Source organism: Mandrillus leucophaeus, unplaced genomic scaffold (assembly GCF_000951045.1).
Source record: "Mandrillus leucophaeus isolate KB7577 unplaced genomic scaffold, Mleu.le_1.0 Scaffold1792, whole genome shotgun sequence".
Taxonomy (NCBI): domain Eukaryota; kingdom Metazoa; phylum Chordata; class Mammalia; order Primates; family Cercopithecidae; genus Mandrillus; species Mandrillus leucophaeus.
The window spans coordinates 102166-122356 of NW_012101801.1; the positions used below are offsets into that span (position 1 = coordinate 102166).

Here is a 20191-nt window from a genome sequence, read left to right on the forward strand (position 1 = left end):
TGGAGCAGCGGCGGGGGCCTTGGGGCGGTCTGAGGACGCGGTGAAGAGGTGACGGAGGGCTGGCTATGGGCGGCTGGCCAGGATGGGGGACAAGCACCGGGTTCCGTCTGAGCACTGTTGAAGCAGGAAACCCTGACGACTCTTGGCGAAGAACGTTTGGCCTCCTATTTTCTTCTGAGCCCTCCAAACTGTTCCAATCTCTGCCTGTTATCCAGTTCCAAAGTCACTTCCACATTTTTGGATATCTTTATAGCAGCACCTCACTCTCCATGGTATCAATTTACTGTATTAGTCTATTCTCATGCTGCTTTGAAGAAATACCTGAGACTGGGTAACTTATAAAGAAAAGAGGTTTAATTGACTCACAGTTCTGCATGGCTGGGGAGGCCTCAGGAAACCTACAATCATGGTAGAAGTCACCTCTTCTCTTCACAGGGCAGCAAGAGAGAGAATGAGTGTAAGCAGGCAAAATGCCAGAGATGTTTATAAAACCATCAGATCTTGTGAAACTCACTCACTATCATGAGAACAGCATGGGGGAAACTGCCACCATGATGCCATTACCTCCACCTGGTCCCACCCTTGACACATGAGAATTATGAGGATTACAATTCAAAGTGAGATTTGGGTGGGGACACAGGGCCAAACCATAATCTCATGTGAACTCAGAGTGAGAACTCACTCATTACTGTAAGGACAACAACAAGCTATTCATGAGGGACCCACCCCCATGACTCAAACACCTCCCAACAGGCCCACTTCCAACATTGGAGGTCACATTTTAACATGAGATTTGGAGGGGCCACAACATCCAAACTGTATTATTTTGCTCCTGGCCCTCCAAATCCCCTGTCCTTTTCACACTGCAAAACACAATCATCCCATCCCAATAGTTCCTCAAAAGTCTCATCTCATTTCAGCATCTACTGAAACTTCCAAAATCTTTTCGGAGACTTGAGGCATTTTCCTTCTGCCTATGAGCTTGTAAGATCGAAAACAAGTTATTTAATTCCAGGATACAATGGTGATACAGGCATTGGGTAAATATTCCCACTCCAAAAGGGAGAAATCAGCCAAAATAAAGGGGCAACAGGCCCCAGGTAAGTCTGAATCCCAGCACAGTCATCATTAAATTTTAAAGTTCCAAAATAATGTCCTTTGACTCCATGTCCTGCATCCAGGGCACACTGGTGCAAGGGGTGGGCTGCCAAGGCCTTGGTCATCTCTGCCCCTGTGGCTTTGCTGGGGCCAGCCCCCATGGCTGCTCTCATGAGTTAGAGTTGAGTGCCCATGGCCTTTTCAGTCTCAGGGTACAAGATGCTGGTGGCTCTTCCAGTATCAGCCCCCTTCTCAAAGTTCTACTCAGCAGTGCCCCAGTTGGGACTCCATGTAGGGGCTCCAACCCCATATTTCCCTGGGTCACTATCCTAGAAAAGTCTGTCTGCAGGGGATCTGCCCCTGCACCAGGCTTCTACCTAGGCACCCAGGCCTTCGAACATATCCTCTGAAATCTAGTGGAGGCTGCCAAGCCTCTTTCGCTCTTACATTCTGTGCTCCTGCAGACTTTACACCATGGGGAAGCCACCAAGGCTTACAGCTTGTGCCCTCCAAGGCTGAGCTGTGCCTTGGGCCCTTTAAGCCATGGCTGAAGCTGAAGCAGGAGGGATGTGGGGAGCAGTGTCCTAAGACTATGTAGGGCAGCAGGGTCCCAGGCTTGGCCTCCCCAGGTCATTCAATCCCCCTAGCCCACTGGGCCTATGATGGGAGAGGCTGTCTAGAAGATTTCTGAAATGCCTTCAAGGGTTTTTTCCCATTGTGTTAGATATTAGCACTTGGCTCCCTTTCAGTCATGTAAATCTCTCTAGCAAGTGGTTCCTCAGCAGCCCACTTGTATTCATCCTCAAAAATGCTCTTTCCTTCCTTACATCATGGCCAGGCTGCAAATTTTCCAAACTTTTATGTTCTGCTTCCCTTTTAATTGTAAATTCCAACTGTAAGTCATCCCTTTGCTCCCACATCTGAAAATATGCTGTCAGAAGCAACCATGCCACATGTTGAATGCTTTGCTGCTTAGAAATCTCTTCAACCAGATACCTTAAGCCATCACTCTTAAGTTCAAACTTCCACAGATCCCTAGGGCATGGACACAACACAGCCAAGTTATTTGCTAAAGTATAACAAGGGTGAACTTTGCTCCAGTCCCAATAAATTCCTCATTTCCATCTGAGACCTTATCACCCTGGCATTCACTGTCCATATTTCTATCATCATTTTGGTCAAAACTACTTGACAAGTCTCTAAGAAGTTTGAAACATCCCTTCATCTTCCTGTCTTCTACAGAGATCTCCAAACTCTTCCAACCCCTGCCACTACCCAGTTCCAAAGCTGCTTCCACATCTTCAGATATTGTTATAGCCACACACAATTCCTGAACCAGTTTTACATGTTAGTCAGTTTTGCATTGCTATAAAGGAATACTTGAGTCTGGGTAATTTATAAAGAAAAGATTTATTTTGGCTCCCATTTTTGCAGGCTGTACAAGAATCGTGGTGCCAGCATCTGCTTCTGGTGAGGGCTCAGGAAGCTTCCAATCATGAGAGAAGGCAAAAGGGGAATCTGTGTATCACATGGCAAGAGAGAGAACAAGGAACTGTCAGGCTTTTTTAAACAACCAAATCTCACGTGAACTTACAGAGAAGTCACTCATTACCATGAGGACAGCACCAAGCCATTCATGAGAAACATACTCCCATGACCCAAATACTTCCCACTAAGATCACCTCCAACAATGAAGGTCACATTTCAGATGAGATTTGGAGGGACAAAACAGCCAAACCATATCAATGACTAGTCTGCTCTTTGTTTTCTGTTTCTGCTTTCTCCAACAATTTTCTACATACGATGCCCACCTTTTCTGCTCAGATCACTGGAACATTTATTCTACTTGAGTGAGATTGTGAGTCTGACAGTCTGACCATGTGGGCCTATTCTGGCCCTGTTGCTTCCTCACTGTGGAACCTGCACCATGGCTCAATCCCTCAATGGCCTAGGTTGGCTCATTGGAGAGATGGGCTCATTCCTAACACTCACCCGAGAGATGGTTGTGTACAGTAAATGACACAGACCAGTGGAGTGCTTAGCAAAGTAGCGTGACATAGGAGCTCACAATAACTGTCCTATCATCACTATTCTAATGCAGAGTCATGCCCGAGGATGCTAAACCCCACTCAGCTACTTATGACACAGAACTTTCTTCATTCCAACTTGTATGTATTGAAGGTCACATTCACACCATGGTCTTGGCCATACTCAAGGACCTCCTAGTCCAGAGGGGAGACAGCCCATCAACATGCCCAACATCGCAGGTACTCGGGATCCACCCAACCAATGGTGGAGAGCTGTGCTGGGCCAGCCCCTGGGAACAAGTCTTGCCAGGTGACCTCATGGAGTGACCTGGACCCTAACACACTGAGTGGCTTCTGGGTGGAAGGGCATTTCTGTAGGAGGGGCAGTACAAGCACCAACACCAGCAAGGAAGTTCACAGTGTGCTCAGAAAACAGCACTGGGGGAACCAGAGGTTGAGAATTGTTTTACCCAGGATCCAGCACCAAGCAAATGCTGAGTGAAGGAGGGTTAAGGGCAGATGGCATGGCAGATGTCTAAGTGTGTAAGAAAGAGGAGCCCAGTGGCTAACAAGGCTGCGAAAGGAAGGCCTGGGAGGTATGAGGTGTTGGTGCCTAAGCAACTGACAAGTTCCAAGTCACAGTTTAGAAAGACCCCTCCAAGATGGGATGAAACAACTGTATGGACACATCCTAGAGCCCAGAAGAGAGACCAGTAAGGAAGAAGCTCCTGGGAAGCCAGTGAGAGGACGAGGGAGGCCCTGGAGGAATATGTGGCAGGCAAGGCCTACACAGTGAGTCTTGCCCCATGGCTGGCTCCAGGCCTTAGGACCCCATAGTCGAGAGCTCAGCACTGTTCTCCATCACTAAACAGCTACACAGAAGCAGCAGTGAGTCAGGACTGAGACCACTTTCCATGGGGCCACTGGTTCTCATGCCTGAGTTAGCTGTGGGGGCACTATGAATGATTAGGGAACCCTGAGACTGAAAGGCACCTTGGGAGAGCCTCTTCCAACCCTGCTCGCGGTCAGTGGTGACCCTCAGAGACGGCAAAGTGTGCTACTCAGTGGAATGAGGACCTAGGGTCCTTTCAGCCTAGGGCCTTTCCACTGTATCACTCCATCTCTTTATACAGAGTGAATATTAAGAACAAAGTTGGCTACAATGGCTAGAGAAAATATATCACCAAAAAGACTGTTGTATCCTCTCATCTGTGGTTGAAGATGACTTTCATTTGGGTTTTCTCTGCCCTCCTGATCATCCCCTCATCACACACCCAGACTCTCATCTATTTTCAAATACACAATAATGGGCAGTTTTGTGTTGGATTACATGAAGTGAGCATGTCTTGGGCAATGAGAACAGTACTTATAGGCAAGAATAGAAACTAAAGATAATCTCCTGTTGTGATCTGCAAGAGGGTGAGATGCAGGGGCAAGCACAGCTCCACAGGGGACTCCAAAGCACAGCTGAGGATGTGGCCATCCAACCACAAATGGTGCTCTGGGTAACACAGTGGTAGAGGAGTGAGGGGAGTGCTCCCACCATGCTCAGGCACAGCACCACTCTGGGAACAACTCGACCAAGTGGAATAAGGAACACTTCATCTGGGCCCATTGGAGCACATCCCACCAACCATTAGGAGTAGCTGGAAGAGACCAAAGCAGGAAGGAGATGGGGGGGCTGGAAAATGGGGTGCTACCAATCCAGAATAGGCGAAACAGTCTAGTACGGACCACCATCTCCTGGAAGGCACAGTCACCTGTGAGGGACCCGTCTGACTCAGGCAGTCTTTTTTTTTTTTTCTTGTGCGACAGAGTCTTGCCCTGTCGCCCAGGCTGGAGTGCAGTGGCGCAATCTCAGCTCACTGCAAGCTCCGCCTCCCAGGTTCACACCATTCTCCTGCCTCAGCCTCCTGACTAGCTGGGACTACAGGCTCCCGCCACCATGCCCAGCTAATTTTTTTGTATTTTTAGTAAAGACAGGGTTTCACTGTGTTAGCCAGGATGGTCTCAATCTCCTGACTTCATGGTCCGCCCACCTTGGCCTCCCAAAGTGCTGGGATTACAGGCATGAGCCACCGTGCCCGGCTGACTCAGGCAGTCTTGGGGAAACCCAAGCTAGAGCTAAATGGAGGCTGGCCCTTGAGCAAATCAGAGAGACCAGCAAGAGACCTCCCCTGTCTTCAGGGTTGGGAGTGGCCACAGAGCCATGGTTTCTCAGCTCATCTGGGGCCTGGCCCTGTCACACAATGTGACTTTCAGAAGATGGGAGACTTTTCTGGGAACTTGAACCATGCCTGTTTATACTTTTAGAAAAAGGAGAAGCTGAAGGCCATGCCACCTGTCTACTCCCCCAACACCTGGCCAGCGTCCCCTCTCCAGATTGGCTGAGAGCTACCTTTGTGACATCGTGCGACAAATACGGCAGATGGTGAGTTAAGCCGCTGGTTGCCCCGATACCGAGACTCGAGAATTTTGTGGACAGTATTTATTGGGCATGCCTACTCTGAATGAAGGCATTTTGGACTTGCTAGGACAGTGATAAGGGTCTTGGGTACAAAATGCTCCTGATTCTGGTGTAGCTCCATGGCGAGTCAGAACACCGAACAGGAATATGAAGACAAGCTGGCCCCGTCTGTTGGTGGAGAGCCAACAAGCGGGGACCCATTTAGTTCTTCACCTGATCCAAATCCAGATTCCAGCGAGGTTTTGGACAGACACGAGGACCACGCCGTGAGCCAAGATCCAGGCTCCCAAGATAACTCACCACCAGAAGACCGAAACCAATGCGTGGTCAACACGGAAGACAACCAGAACCTTTTTAGGCTCTCCTTCCCAAGAAAGCTTTGGATGATCGTGGAGGAAGACACATTCAAGTCTGTGAGCTGGAACGATGATGGAGACACCATGATCATCGAGAAGGATCTCTTCCAGAGGGAAGTTCTTCAACAGAGAGGTGCAGAGAGGATTTTCGAAACAGACAGCTTGAAGAGTTTCATTCACCAACTGAACCTCTATGGATTCTGCAAAACACGCCCAAGCAGCTCTCCAGGAAACAAGAAAATGATGGTAAAGTAGAAAGCATTTCTGTAACCCCTTTTCTCTCTTTCTCAAACATATCTTCATAAGACACTAATATAAAGAATATACTGTAAGAGCTTAAGTGTCAAAGATAGCATTTTAAAATGTGAAATATTGTTTATTGAAAGATGAAAAGTATAGAACTTAAAAAGTATGGATTTTGATATTAAACTACAACCCCCTTAGAGATAATGTAAGCATCATATTATGCGGACCTGCATATTACCTCTAAGGGGGTTGCAGTTTAATATCAAAATCCATGCTATTTATATATTACTGCCTTGACCTATGAATTGTTTATCTTTAGTCAGGTCATGCTGTAGAGCATAACCACACTTGCTGCCACTTAAAACATTCTTTTCTCCATTGTAAAACAAGACCATCATTTTGGGAGGGGGGGATGAAAGGAATAAACAATTTATCCCAGAATTACTAAAATGTTTCATTTTGCTTCAGATCTACCACAACTCCAATTTTCAGAGAGACACGCCCAGGCTACTTGAGAATATCCAGATTAAAGATGACCTCAGAAACACCACTCAGCAAGCAACCCGTGTCCCAGCTCCAAAGAGAAAGAAGCTGGTACCTATAAGACACTCCCCCCGATTTCATCACAATAATGCCATGAAAGAAGCCAACAATATTCAGGGACCCAGTGACACCCAGTCCTTCATGTCCCCTGGTATGTGTTCCATGAACAGTATCACTGGGCATTCCCTGGGAAGTGGGCCCCCACAGGAGCCAAATGACCCAAGTGGGGAGGGCATCTCTGAGGATGTCACATTTGCATCTTTGACTACTGCACAGGGGACGTGCACAGGGATGGAAAGCACAGGGGAAGTACCTAGTACCTTGGTTTACCCAGACTATGATTGTGTAATGTCTTTGTACAATACCCGTTACTCTATTCTGTCGGTTGCCATCTCAGTCATGTCTCCAAATAAGCCCCCTGATGATGAGGAGGAAGGCCCCTCAGACTACAAGTGTGTACTCTGTGAACATGTTAGGGACAATCTTCCAAGTCCATGAACTCACAGGCCACTGATGACTGATAAAAGTTGGCATTTTCTAGTGAGAAACACATTTTTGGTCCTAACAAAGAAAAACAAAATTCTATGAGAATAAACAATTTAAATGAGAATTGCGGGTCTGTGCTTTTTCTAACCTACTATCCTATACACATCTCATTGGGACAAGCCAGGGGAGGCTGAAAATCCTGTCCAAGAAAGGCTTTGGTCCCCACTGTCCTCATTCATTTGGAGAAGCAGCGTTTTCACACACTCAGCAGAGGATGTTGCTAGGGAATGTTGAGGCCAAGCCCAGGAAGATCTGGTCCCCTGAGTCTGGCCTGCTGGTCAGGAGACAGAACAGCCTTGCTCCTGATTCTGGCAGTATCACCTTACATGGTTCCTGTATCTTCAAACAGGAGATTCTATCCTCATGGGTCCCTTCCAGTGTTGCCAGGAAGTATCTGATCACTTCCTGATCAATAGCAGCTCAGCATCCCTAGCCTAGCATCCAGGGGCCTCCAGAGGCCCATCTCAAAGTCAGGCCACCCCATCTGCCAAGGGATGTACGACCACTATAACATCCTGGCTCAGAAGAGAAAGGCCACTGCAGTTAACATCTAGGGGAAAAAGTCCATCATCCTCATAGATAACCACCACTAGAAACTGCTAAGAAATTACTGAAAAAAATTACTAAAAAATAAAACAACACTAATCAGTTTTCAAAGTTAACCTGACTCTACCAGAGCTTTATTTTGGATGTATTGCTAGGATAGGAAGTAGCTATGTGATGCAGGTAACACACATGCTTCAGAAACCAACAGACACTTTCACAACACAGTGAGAGTAACCTGAAAGGACAGACACCTGCTCTAAGTCTGAGGCCCTCTTCATCCTGGATGAGTTAGTCCATTAATGGCTGCTCACTATCAGGTCCCACACTTTCCATGTTTCCTGGATGTTGGTCACACATTTGATGACTTCTGACCAGAACAAATACAGGGGAAAACACAGTGTTGTAGGACTTTTCCTTAGTTCAGCTAAAGATGGGGTCCTTATCACATGGCCACAAAAATTTACGCTCACAGATGATTTGAAGGGTGGGTAAGGCAGGGTTTTATCTGTGAAAAAGAAAAAAAAGGGGGGACAAGGACCCTCACCAAAGCCAGAGTTCTTGCTGGTATGCTTCCCGCCTCATAGATTGAATCCCAGGTTCTACCCAGGAGGACCCTGGCTCCTCCCCACGGCAAATGGAGTGAACTTCTGTGGCTCCACCCCAGTGTGTACTCCTACCAGTGCACAGGCTGGTTGGAGTTTCTCTGGGGACCCCCTCCCACCTGGCTGTCCCATTCTTCCCTCTAAAAAAGTCCATCTAGCTTCCATTAGAATAAGGACAAGGTCTGATCTTAACTGCTTCCTGCTGAAAGGGACCCCTGTTTTGGAAAAATGGCAGTCAGAGCTCCTTCAGAAGCCAATCTAAGCACTCCCAGCAGAAGGGGCCATCGTCAGGGACTCCAGTTGCATGACCATTTGGAGTCTGATGGCCTGAAGGCAAGCAGAGACAAACCATGTTTTTAGAAAACATGTATCAAAATGAAACAAGGGGAGTGTTAAGGACAGCTAAAAAATCCTGAGGCCTTTTACCAGTTTGCACAGGGAGAGGGAGGCCAAAAGCTTGACTGGGAAGAAATACTTTACCCTTTTTTGCCAACATGTTGGGCTTCTGGGTTCCCTTCCCCTGAGTCCAATCCTGAGCCAACCAGTTAAAGGTTCAGGAAATTAACTCTTTCCAGTTTGAAGGATGTATCCAAGGGGAGTGTCCCACAGTATGGAGACACAATTACCTAACTGTGAACAGAGAACAGAGGAGGAGAAAGGGAAAAAGGTGTTTTTCAAAGGAGTCCCAGGAGTTCAGGATACATTCGAAAGGGGTACAGACTGCAGATGAATGGTTACTCATCTAGAAAGAGGGGAGCAGGCGTCCTTGGTTCCCTTTTTTTCCTAGCAGATACCCAGGGTACATGAGGGAGAGAGGGAAGAGTGTTCTCTTTCCCTCTTCCATCCTTGCCTCCCAGAGTCCTGGGAACCTTGGCAGGTGCTACATGGGTGCCAAGGTGGCTTGCACCCATGAAGCAAGGGGGCCTACCGGATAGGAATCACCTACTCTTACCCACGTACACCCTGATGTCAGAAACCTTGGATTCCTTAGACCTCATTTATGCCATGGATGCTAACATGGCCTTTGAAGCTTGGCTTAATTGGCAGGAATCAGCCACGCTCACCTGTGCTGTGCCTTTTAAATTCCATTATCATCTGCCTCTGGATTCCTCAGATCCAGTTTTCCTTCCTAGGGCTTTGACCCGAAGCTTGGAATTGAGGTTGGGACAAAAATGTGTCTCAGCGGGGACTGCACGAACTCCTTATTATAAGCCGAATGCTAAGGTGAAGCTGTGGAACTGAGTCCTCCTCCGAGGGAGAGAAACGGATGTCCTGTGATACACCCAGACAACTGGTAGTTACAGTTATGCCTGTAGGGTTTGGGTGCATGGTGCTTGCTTTCGTTAGCTCCCCTGGTCTTACTTTCCCAAAAGGCGACCTCTGAGAGATGGGCATCCTATTTATTCCATCCTCTAGCAGGATTTGCAGGATACCTCCTCAGAACTAGGATATTGATCCAGAGTTTTGCATTACCTGTCCCTTTTGTTCTTTCTGAGCTGCAGCCAGAGATTGCTGGTTGGTTTACAGGAAAAAACAGATTTAGTCTAAAATGTAGGTGAACACCTAAAAACAACTGAGTTTAGGATTTAATGACATATACGTTTTAAAACATAATTTCTCTCTCTTCAGTCCTCACTTTTTGTTAAAAAAAACAAATCATAGGACTCAGTGGTTTGCAAAATAGACTTCAGTCTTATATTTGACCTGATTATCTGCATAAAGTATAGCAAGAATAAGTATTTCTACATAGGCCTTTTGGATTGGTTTTGACAGAACTCTGTTCTACAAGGAATCTTAGATAAGACCTTTTAAAGCTGAGCCCAGCCATAGGTTTGTATCCTCAAATACCAGCGAGTTGGGTGATCCTCTCCTCTTACAGTCCCAAGATAAACTTGGAGCTCCTGGACCTGTTAGAAAGTGACATTCTTTACTGACCACAGGTCAGGAATCCTGTACAGGGACTGCGCAGGCAAGGGTATGAGGCCAGTTTCCCCAATCGGCTTTTATTGGCTCTGCAAGTCGAAATTGACTCCTTAAAGCGAAGCATACCCTTCCAGTCAAAGCCTTGGTAAAATTATCAGTTTTTTCAATTGCGTCCTGTTGCAAAAGAAAAATGGATTCTTATTGCACTGATGCAAACAACTATATTGCCATACGTTAACAATATTCACAGTTTCCAAATTCTACAGGAACCAGACAGAGAGAAACAAACATGCTCCAAATTTTGCTCACCAGAGTATACCTTGCATAATTATTAAATGCTGTAAATAGTTCAAAGTAAGTTTCTTTGACTCTGAAAAGCAAAACAAGGATCAACAATATTCCAAGCAAAAGTCAAAAAGGTTGCTTCAGCTTTCTGAGTTCAGTCCATTTAGTTCTTGTTTTGCTTCAGTTCATGAACACTTCAGCTGTTTTTGAGTCCTGTACATTTTTCTTTATTCCAATGTCACAATCTCCAAAGTTATCAGACAGAAGCCTGTATTTGAGAGCACCTGTCAAAGTCCTATAGCTTATTATAAGCCATCTTTTGAAAAGGATTAAAACAAGACAACAATTGTCTGTGAATAGCAAAATGTCCAGGATACTTACAGTCAGAAACGTAACTGACAAAGAAGTTTGGTTATCTCTGTGGTTTACAATAACATAACAACCTTAATTATGATTGAGAGTATATACTTAGACATTATAATTTTAGAAATCCCATATACTCTTGGAACATACATTAGCATTATTCATAAAAATATAACCTAAAGAAGACTGAACATCATTTTGGCAATCCCACGTACCTAACTAAACATGTCAAATAATCCTGTTGACCTCTTTTCTGGATGTTTCAGGGGCCCTCTGAAGTATCCGAAAAGCCAAGTGTCAGGAAAGACAATTTTGAAATTGAAGTTTGATTTTGGAAAGGCTGTTAAATACGTTTGTTATGAAATAGAATTCCAGATTACCATGTTATTTATGTTGCCAAAATGATGACTCAGAAATTTTAAAGCAAAAATCTTTTAAAATCCTTTACAAATTTTGCCAAAGAGCAAATTAGCACCTTAAGAAAACCTTGTTGTGTTTTTATTTCAATGATCAATTTACAGAAAAACCTACAAGATAGAAATATAATGTAATACCTTTCTGCAATTTAGTCAATTTGTTCACATAGAGAACCTTTTCTGCAAGATTAATTTCCATAGTATTTCCTCCACTTGTTTGAACCTTCAGCTTTATCTTACCTAATTTAAAACAATCCTTTAACCCTAGGCAAACATTTACATTTCCAAGCTTTCTTATAACCTTTTACTAAAAAACACACTTTACTATTCTCACACATCTTCCATGTACATCTATTTTTCAGTAGTTTCAGTTACATGTTATAATGGTAACTCCTAGCCATTTTTAACTCTAATGTAAAACCTTTTGTTTTAATTGTGTGCTAAATGCCGCCAAGGTTTCCTTCTTAATTCAGGGTGTGGTTAGTTCCAAACATCTCCAGGCCCTACCAATTGTGAAGCAGGCAAGACAGACAGTTCTCAAAACAAAAAAAGTAGTTTATAACCTTAAAACATTTAGCAAACCTTGCATCTGACCTGCATAATTTAGTTCACCTATTTACATTTTAATAACACCTGCATTTTACCAATAATCTTTAAGGCTATTTTTATTTCTCAAACATTAAAAACATGTGAACTTAAAGGTACCACAGCTTTTATCTTCCCTTTAAAAAATATTTGATCCAAGCACTTGTCTTTCTTTAGGCCAAATTAGAGCTCTTTTTACAGATATTTCACACACACACACATACACACACACCTACACAGACAGGAAGGAGAAAACCCAGCCTCTAGGTGGGGTTAAGAGACAGGGCTAGGAAAACATGCAGATATCAAAAAAAAAAAAAGGAACTCATTCCCTAAGGCAGGGTTGCTAAACAAAGCCATGCCCCCCCAGGATGTAAAACAAGAGAAGAGGACTGAGGGTTGCAAGGAAGTTTGCTACAAACCATAAAGGCAAGCAAAGCACAGCAGACTGTCTACAATTTAACACATCCTTTTTCACAATTAAAGCTTTACAGATAATATAAACAGGGATCCTTATTTCTAGCCTAGTAAAACATCTTCTAAAGGTAGCAGGGCGGACCTCTAAAAGCTAACTGCTCATAGGGTGGAGAAGAGGAAAAAAAAAAGCTTAAAAATGCCGGGAAGAACCTCTTATTCTTATGCAACCGGTTCCTCCACCAGGAGAAAAGCTTAATTACTGTCCAACAGAGTTAAATCCCTTGGCTTGGGAAGAAGGCTCCAGCAGCGCGTGACATGGACTGCCAGTCAGCCACCCAGGGAGCCTTGAGCCATGCGTCCTGGCCCTGGCAGGCAGGAGAGGGTGGTGGGGAGCCATTGCTAGCTGGTCCATCCCCCTCCAAAAAGGAAAAGGCCATGAAGACCAAGGCCAACCTTCCCAATGCCTGGGAGCAACAGGAGTGGGGGCATGGTTTCCTGCAAGCTCAGAAATCCGAGGATGAAAATGCTTAGATGCACAACAGTGAGAGGTTTTCAGCATCAACGTTGCACACCAAACATGTTGCAGGACCTTTCCTTAGTTCACCTAAAGATGGGGTCCTTATCACACGGCCACAAAAATTTAGGCTCACAGACGATTTGAAGGGTGAGGCAGGGTTTTATTAGGTGAAAAGGAAAAAAGGGGAAACAGGGACCCTCCACAGAGCCAGGGTCCCTGCTAGTGCACTTCCTGCCTGACAGATTGAATCCAAGATTCCATTCAGGAAGAGGAGGGGCCAGGCTCCTCCCCAATGCAAGCGGAGTAAACTTCTGTGGCTCCACCCCAGTGCACATTCCTCCCAGTGTGTAGGCTGGTTGGAGTTTCTCTGGGGAACCTCTCCCACCTGGATGTCTCAATAGAACGGAGCCTCAAACACTAACCCGTCATCTACAACACATTTATTTGTACAATCCAGAAACTAGCAGGACCAAAATTAGCAACAGTGCCGAGACATTTACTAGCAGCTTTTCCTTCTACCCAAAGGTCAAAGTACTTGAGACATTACCTGTGTGTCTAAGGAGGCATCACACCAGGAAAGCCCCTCCCCCTACTTCCTTCATCTGAGAAAAGAAACCTGTTTACATGCACAGTGCTTAGTGGGTGGGACTCTCCAAAGCAGTGGAAATTCAGATTTAACCTAATGTATATAGGTCTGCGTCATGATGGTGAATTGAAGGTGTCATGGTTTAGCTGGTTTCTCTGGAACATTCCTCTCAGGAGCCCACACTTGTCACACTTCATGCCCCGAAGGGATCAGGTGCTCTGGGATGTCTACCTGGAATACATCTTTGCCTCCTTTCCTAGGTATGGGCTCCAGTAACCACCTGGGGTTTGAAATCACAGTCAGGTACTTCTGCTTCAGGTTGGTCAGTACAGCTTGATTCTCTAGTTCCACAACCTCATCGGGAGTTAAGTCTTCGGGGCATTGCAAAGTTTCCCCAATGTCAATGAGTCCTGTACACAAAGAGAGATACATATGAATGCCTTTCACTTCCATAGCCCAAGGCCTGCCCATGTGACAACACGGTTACTCAAAGTCACAATCAGAGAGTAAGGTGGCATCAGCAAAATGACAAGAAGGCAGTCAAGTCCTTCTTCCACTGCTTTGATAACGAGCCAAACCCGATTCAGGAAATGCTGGGAGAGGCGGGGGAGGGCTCCAGAAAGGCAGAGGAGAGGGCCTTGTCCTCGATGAAGCCACACAAGTAAGAGGCAGGTCCAAGCCAGACTTCCGAGGGCAGCGGTTGCAGATTGGAAGGGCACCAGCCAGGCAGGCAGCCCAACTCTAGAGGCCACCTGACCCATTCGGCGGGCTGGGCTGCTTTTCATGGTCTCTGCCACACATGTGCACTCACACATGTATGCACACACACACATACACACACAGCCAAACACCATAAGCACCACATGCACATGGACCTGATCTGGTTTCTCACTGAGATCAGAAACAGGAACTGAGGCTCAGAGTGGAGAAATGATTTACCAGAGCTCACGGAAGCTAGGCCTGCCAACCCCCAGCCCAGGGCCCTTGCCGTCTCTTTGAAGGTGTGCTGCCAAAGGAAACTGTGGTATACATGCCAATCAGTTCAGACGACAACAAAAGTCCCCAAACTCCCAAGCAAGATCTTGGGTGGCAACTCTAGGCGTTGTCTGCACATTTGGCACATTGTCACTTACCCGCTATCACTCCTCGACCAAACTTCTCCCCCTTCCTGAGCAAAGCCTGAATCTCAGCAGGAGTCATCCCCAGCCTCTCCACCAGCAGCTCCTGCCAGGCATCGTCATCCCAGTCCCTGTGAGCAATGTGGACGGCGATGGTACGGTTCTGCTGGCTGCTCAGCAGGGGACGCCAGCGCGTCTCCACAGTCTTGACTCCATTTAAGACAAGGCCAGCATAAGGCTGCCGGAAGGAGAGGCAGCCAAACTTCATCTTCGCAAGCGCCCCGGGCCTCCTGTGGCCTGTGGAAGCACAGAAGCGTGTCACATGCCAGCCCTCCAAGCTCACGGCAGTGGCCTGACCATACCCCTGTGTCTCTCAGGTGGCCTAAATCCCACTGACCCTGATGGTCCGCTGCTTCCGCCTGTCACTGATGTCCCACGCCACGGCAGGCCCAAGGGAAGGGGCTGGGATTCGGCTGACTCAGGATCATCCCACAGAGTCTTTGGGGCGGTCTGGAGTAGGGCAGAGACAGCAAGAGGAAGGCACAGGCAGGATAGCATGTGGTTAGTGCTATGACAGAGGTCACCGAGCCCTAGGGCAACACAGAGGACAGAGGGCCCCCTCGGCCTAGCCAGAGTGGAGAGTCGGGGCTGGTGTTAGCCGTCTTCCAGCACACAGGGACAGTCCCAGGCTCTGCTTCTCTTCCTTTCCCCCTGCTGTGCTCTGCCAATACTCTCAGTGCCCTGGCCCTGCCGCCACCAAGGCACTGACCTTCCCAGCTCCTACTCCAGGGCTGCTGAGCCCACATCGTTGATATCCAATCTCAGCTCTGCTCTCAGGATGCACTGTGACCTCAGATGGCCCTCAGTCATATATCTCCTCTCCACCCCTCTGGGTACCACCTTCCTCAAGCCCCTTCCCCCAACACTGCTCTCCACTGTCAGCAGATGCCCCTGACCCAATCTGAGCGGAGAAAAGAAGAATGATAATCAGAACAACTGGCACCCCCACACACATGCCTTCCACGTGTCAGCCTCTGGGATGGCACGATCCTTGGATCATCAGATTGAATCTTCAAGTGACCCAGCAGGGTCAGTGGTACTGGGAGGCCTACTCTATGGCTGAGGAGAATGAGGCACCAGCCCAGCCCACGGTCACACGGCCTCTGACTTCCCACAACTCTTGCCTGGCCTCCTGCGTGTGTGGCTTGGGAGAGGGTCCCCTCCTCCTGCATGGAGGACAGCCCTGTGCCTCGGCAGGAGCCCTGGGCTTGAAGCCAGAACTTCAGCCCAGTCATAGACTCTTGAGATGCCTCAGTTTCCACATGGCTGTGAGGATGGGAAATAAGGCACCAAGAGCACCCAGCCCAGTACTTGGCACCTAAGAGAACACTCACAAACAGTGGCTCCCCTCACCGTCGTCATCATCATCAGGCCTGTGGCTCCGTCCCATGGCCCTGAACTCCACCCTTGAGCTGCCCCCCTCCATTCTGGTTACTATCTCTCTGTCCTTCCTTTCGGCACATAAACTCGACATCTAATACATTCTATGATCTTAAGAAAATACACCCACCCTCATGAGACAAAGCCCTGACAGGACCAAAGCTGCCTGGTATTCACTCCTTTCCCAATCCGTAGTGCAGCCTTCTGAGCGCCAGATCTCCTGCTCTTCTCCCGCCTCTGGGGTGAGCTGCCCCAGCCAAGCCGGTTGCCTGCTGTGCTCTGGACCCTGCTCCTCTGGCTCACTCCGGGCGCTGGGTGCCACCGGCCACCATCTATGCTCGCTCAGCATCCCTACTCTGAGCACACGCACGCCTCCTGCTCTGCCTCCCTTCTCTTAAACCCTGAACAGCCGAGACCTCAGAAAAGCTGTCTACATGCACAGTCTCTACTTCCTCTCTGAACCTTCTGTCCCCACCCCCACCTTTCTCTCTCTATTCTCCACCCCCCCACCCACTCCACTGACTGACCTATCCCCACAAGCACCCATGGCCGGCCTCATGCCAGTCCTGTCTTCATCTTATTCCATGCTCGGCAGCCCCAGCAGGGCTGAGCACACTCCTTCCCTCCTTCCGGGACCCCCACATTGCTCACCAGCCTGCTCTGAATCCCGCAGTGCAGGGCCACGCCCCTTCAGACTCAGCCTTAGGTGGACAGGCCTGTACATACTCAGGACCCCAACCACCACCACCAAGTCCACCTCCCTTCCACTGTGAGTGGCATCACCAGCTACGCAGTGTTCCTGCCCCAGACCTAGCTGCTCTCTGCCCTCCCTCTCTGCGGCCCACATCCCGTGGCACTGTGTCCAAAACCGACACTGAATCTGATCTCTTTCCATAATCTCTATGGCCACAATTCCAATCCAATCCCCTAAAACCCCCTGCCTTCTAAAGAAGTCTCCTGATAGCACCCCCACTCCCGTCTCAGCCCTTGTCCTCTGCACTCTTGTGACCACACTGCCATCAGAATGATCTTGGTACAGGGACAATGAGATTATGTCACTCCTCTACTGAAAGCTTTCAAGGGCTCCCTGCCCCAACTAGAACAGAATCCACACTTCAGGACACTCAAGGTCCCTCCTGATCTGTCTTCCCACCCCAGCCATGTCCTCTCCTCTCCCCTTTATTCACCACCCTAGAGCCACAGGGGCCTTCCATCCCGAGGGAACATGCCAAGCTTGTTTCTACCTCAGGTCCTTTGTCAGTTCTGATGGGTTGCATTGTGTCCTCTTAATGCGTATGTTGAAGTCCTAAACCTCAGAATGTGGCCTTATATATAAAGACAGAGTCATTACAGTGGCAATCAAGGGAGACTGAAACCATTAGGGTGGACTCACATCCAATGTGGATGGCGTCCTTATGAAAAGGGGGATTTCAGAGACAGTCATGCACACAGGGAGAACACCATGAGAAGACGAAGGCAGAGATCAGGGAGATGCTTCTACAAGCCAATGAGTGCCAAAGATTGCCGGCTAGCCGCCTGCAGCTCAGAGACACGGCAGACCAGACTGTCTTTCACAGCCCACAGAACAAACCAACCTGGCCAACACTTTGATTTCAGACTTCCATCCTCTAGAACAATGACTGTCTGTTGTTTAAGCCAGCCCCTTTATGGTCCTTTGCTTCAACCATCTTGGCAAACTGCTGTTCCCAACACATCTCCACAGGATAGGGCATGAGTTTTCCATTTGACAGCACATCAAGTCCATTCTTTCCACCTGACAATCTTCATCTACCTTGTTTTTCACTGCCTGTGTGATATCCCATTGTTGGCCGTCTCATAATTTGCCTGACCATTCCTCCACTGACGGAGAGTTACAAGCTGCTCCCCACTTTTGCCACTAGAAATGATATTACCTCTAACGCTGTATGAAGACATGCTGAAGGGAATGCCTCGGCCGCCTGGCATGCCCATCTTAGATGCTGATATCTGCCAGCAAATGACTTTCCACAAAGACTCACCTGTGTATCCTCCAACAACCCATCCATGGTGCCATTTCCTCATACACTTGTGGCCCCTGAGCATCATTATTCTCCTGATGGGTGACAAAACATCACCAGGTCCCTAAGTTCTGGATTACTTCTGACGGAGACTGAATGTCTCCCACAGGGCCTGGCCACTTCCATCGGGATACATGGCTACAGTAAATGCCTCTTTTCTGCCGCCCAGTTTCTTAGCCAACCCTTTTCTCATCATCACCACAAAATCAGAACAAAGGCAAACTGTGTGTGTGTGGAATCCCTAGTAGGAACTGATGTAACTGAAAAGGCAAGAAGGAGTTGAGTCCCCTCCTACCTGGTGCTGCAGAGAGTACCTGCTTTGCAGCCAAAGGAGAAAACACTCTTCACTTAGCTTCTTTACCTGCACAACAAGGAAGATAAAGAGGAAAGGTCATTAAGTGCAAGACAGCAAAGCTGGTTAATGGCCCTAGGAAGGTCTTCTACTCAGCAGGCATTGGAAACCAAGAAGAGCTGAGAGGGCTGGTCCTAAGAGTAACACACATGTGCACCTCACTCACGATTTGGTTCTGCTAATCATAGCAGTGGGACCCTCCGCATCTGTCTGGGTCACAGGGTGCACCAGCCCGCAGGGCAGAAAATCATTTCAGCAAGTTGAGTCACATTCCTACAGCTGAGCACGCTCCATCCGAGGGGAGAAAAATGCCACTTCCCCTCCCATTGTCACCGGCCGAGGCTTTGGGGGGCCTAAATCCCATTGTCCACTGTTTAATTCTGGGTAGGTCATGCTGAGCACGGGGCCACAGGCCACAGAGCTGTGCACTGCCCGGCCTCGGTTCCAGGCGAACTTAGGGGGCCAAGCGGTAGGCAGGGAAGTCCGGGCCGAGGTGGGGTCGCTGTGTGTGGAGCAGCACTTGCAGACGCTCGTCGCAGGTACACGCGCTTAGAAGGAGGGGGGCCGAGACGCTGGCGAGAGCAGGGGACACGAAAGGGTGCCTCGGACGCGCCCCGCACGGGTTCCCTGCCCCAAACCCAGGGGAAACCCCAGCCCTCAGGCACCGCCCGCAAGAGGGCTGAGCACACAGGCTCCGGCACCACGGGCCCTGGTACCTTTAAAGGGCGGCTAGTCTCACGGCCTCCAGACCCTGCGAGTCGTGGGCGTACAGGGTCGACTCTGGCTTTTGGCCACAGGGAAGAACAGTCCTCCGCCTCCTCACGACCCAGCGAGGCCACCGGAGCCAGCGAGGAGACGTGGCCGCAGTGAGAAGAGAGAGCAGCCGGCTCGTGTCAGGGCTGCAAGGTAGCTGCCGTTAACTCCGGGAATCCGGGCGCCAGTGACAGGTGCTAACGGTCCATAACTCTTCCGCTTTCAATCAGCTCCCCTAATCCTTTCCGCAAAGAACGTACGTGTGCACGTAATCACGCAAGTACGTACACCACGCACGTACGCAGGAGGCACGTACTCAGCCACGCCTATAGACCGCCAAGTCGTTAGGAATCCACGTATCACGAAGCCACGCACTGACGTCATCACGCACGTACGCACGCACTGGCCGCCGGGAGACGCTGTTCAGTTTACCGGATCGTGACGCGCGCCAGCCAACCAGGCCAAGGACAGGGGAGCTCGAAACCGGCAGCCTGGACCAAGAACCGGAAGGAGGAAAAGGAACCCGAGGGAGGAAGAGGAAGAGGAGGGGCAGGACGAGGCCACCAGGCAGGAGTTTTAAGCCCAGAGCTGCGAGACCAGCAGGGAGGAGCTGAGAGAAACCATTGGGGATGGGCTGGGGCGCGGGGCTGAGAGGAGGAAGGCGGAGCTGGGGGAGGGGAAGGGTGGGAGTGGGAAAAACCGCTGGGGCGTGGTTGAGAGCGGGGCGGGGATTAGAGGGGGGCCGGCGGGGCTGAGGGAAACCACTGGAGGCGGGTTGTGGGCGATCTGAGCGATGAGAGGCTGTAGGAGGAGCTCGTGGACTCCTGATAACGAGCGCGGGGAGGGAGGGGGCTGATGAGAGGACAAAGGTGGGGCTGAAAGAAACTACTGGGAGGGGCTGGGGGCAGGGTTTTGAAGCTGGAGCAAGAAAAGCAGGGCGGGGCTCGG

At 48.7% G+C, this 20191-nt stretch overlaps 1 protein-coding gene and 1 pseudogene across 3 annotated transcripts in view; one reads left to right on the top strand and one right to left on the bottom strand.

Moving 5' to 3' along the window:
* Positions 1-5598: 5598 nt before the first annotated feature.
* LOC105537703 (protein CXorf40A) lies at positions 5599-15595 on the bottom strand. Of its 2 annotated transcripts, XM_011977344.1 has the most exons (4): positions 15039-15595; positions 14657-14938; positions 13755-13933; positions 5599-6148 (listed from the first exon to the last, which is right to left on the bottom strand). In XM_011977344.1, the coding sequence occupies exons 2-4, from the start codon at positions 14907-14909 to the stop codon at positions 6140-6142; spliced, it is 441 nt and encodes a 146-aa protein (XP_011832734.1). In that variant the 5' UTR covers positions 14910-14938; positions 15039-15595; the 3' UTR covers positions 5599-6139. The 2 variants fall into 2 exon arrangements, with proteins under 2 accessions (XP_011832734.1, XP_011832733.1); XM_011977343.1 differs by lacking the exon at positions 5599-6148 and having other exon boundaries at positions 13363-13933.
* Positions 15596-19565: 3970 nt separating this feature from the next.
* The window catches only part of LOC105537705, an 8452-nt pseudogene continuing 7826 nt past the window's right edge, over positions 19566-20191 (top strand). Inside the window, exon 1 of the transcript XR_001005763.1 lies at positions 19566-19810. The product of XR_001005763.1 is annotated as an uncharacterized LOC105537705 (transcript). The remainder of the gene's footprint in view (positions 19811-20191) is intronic.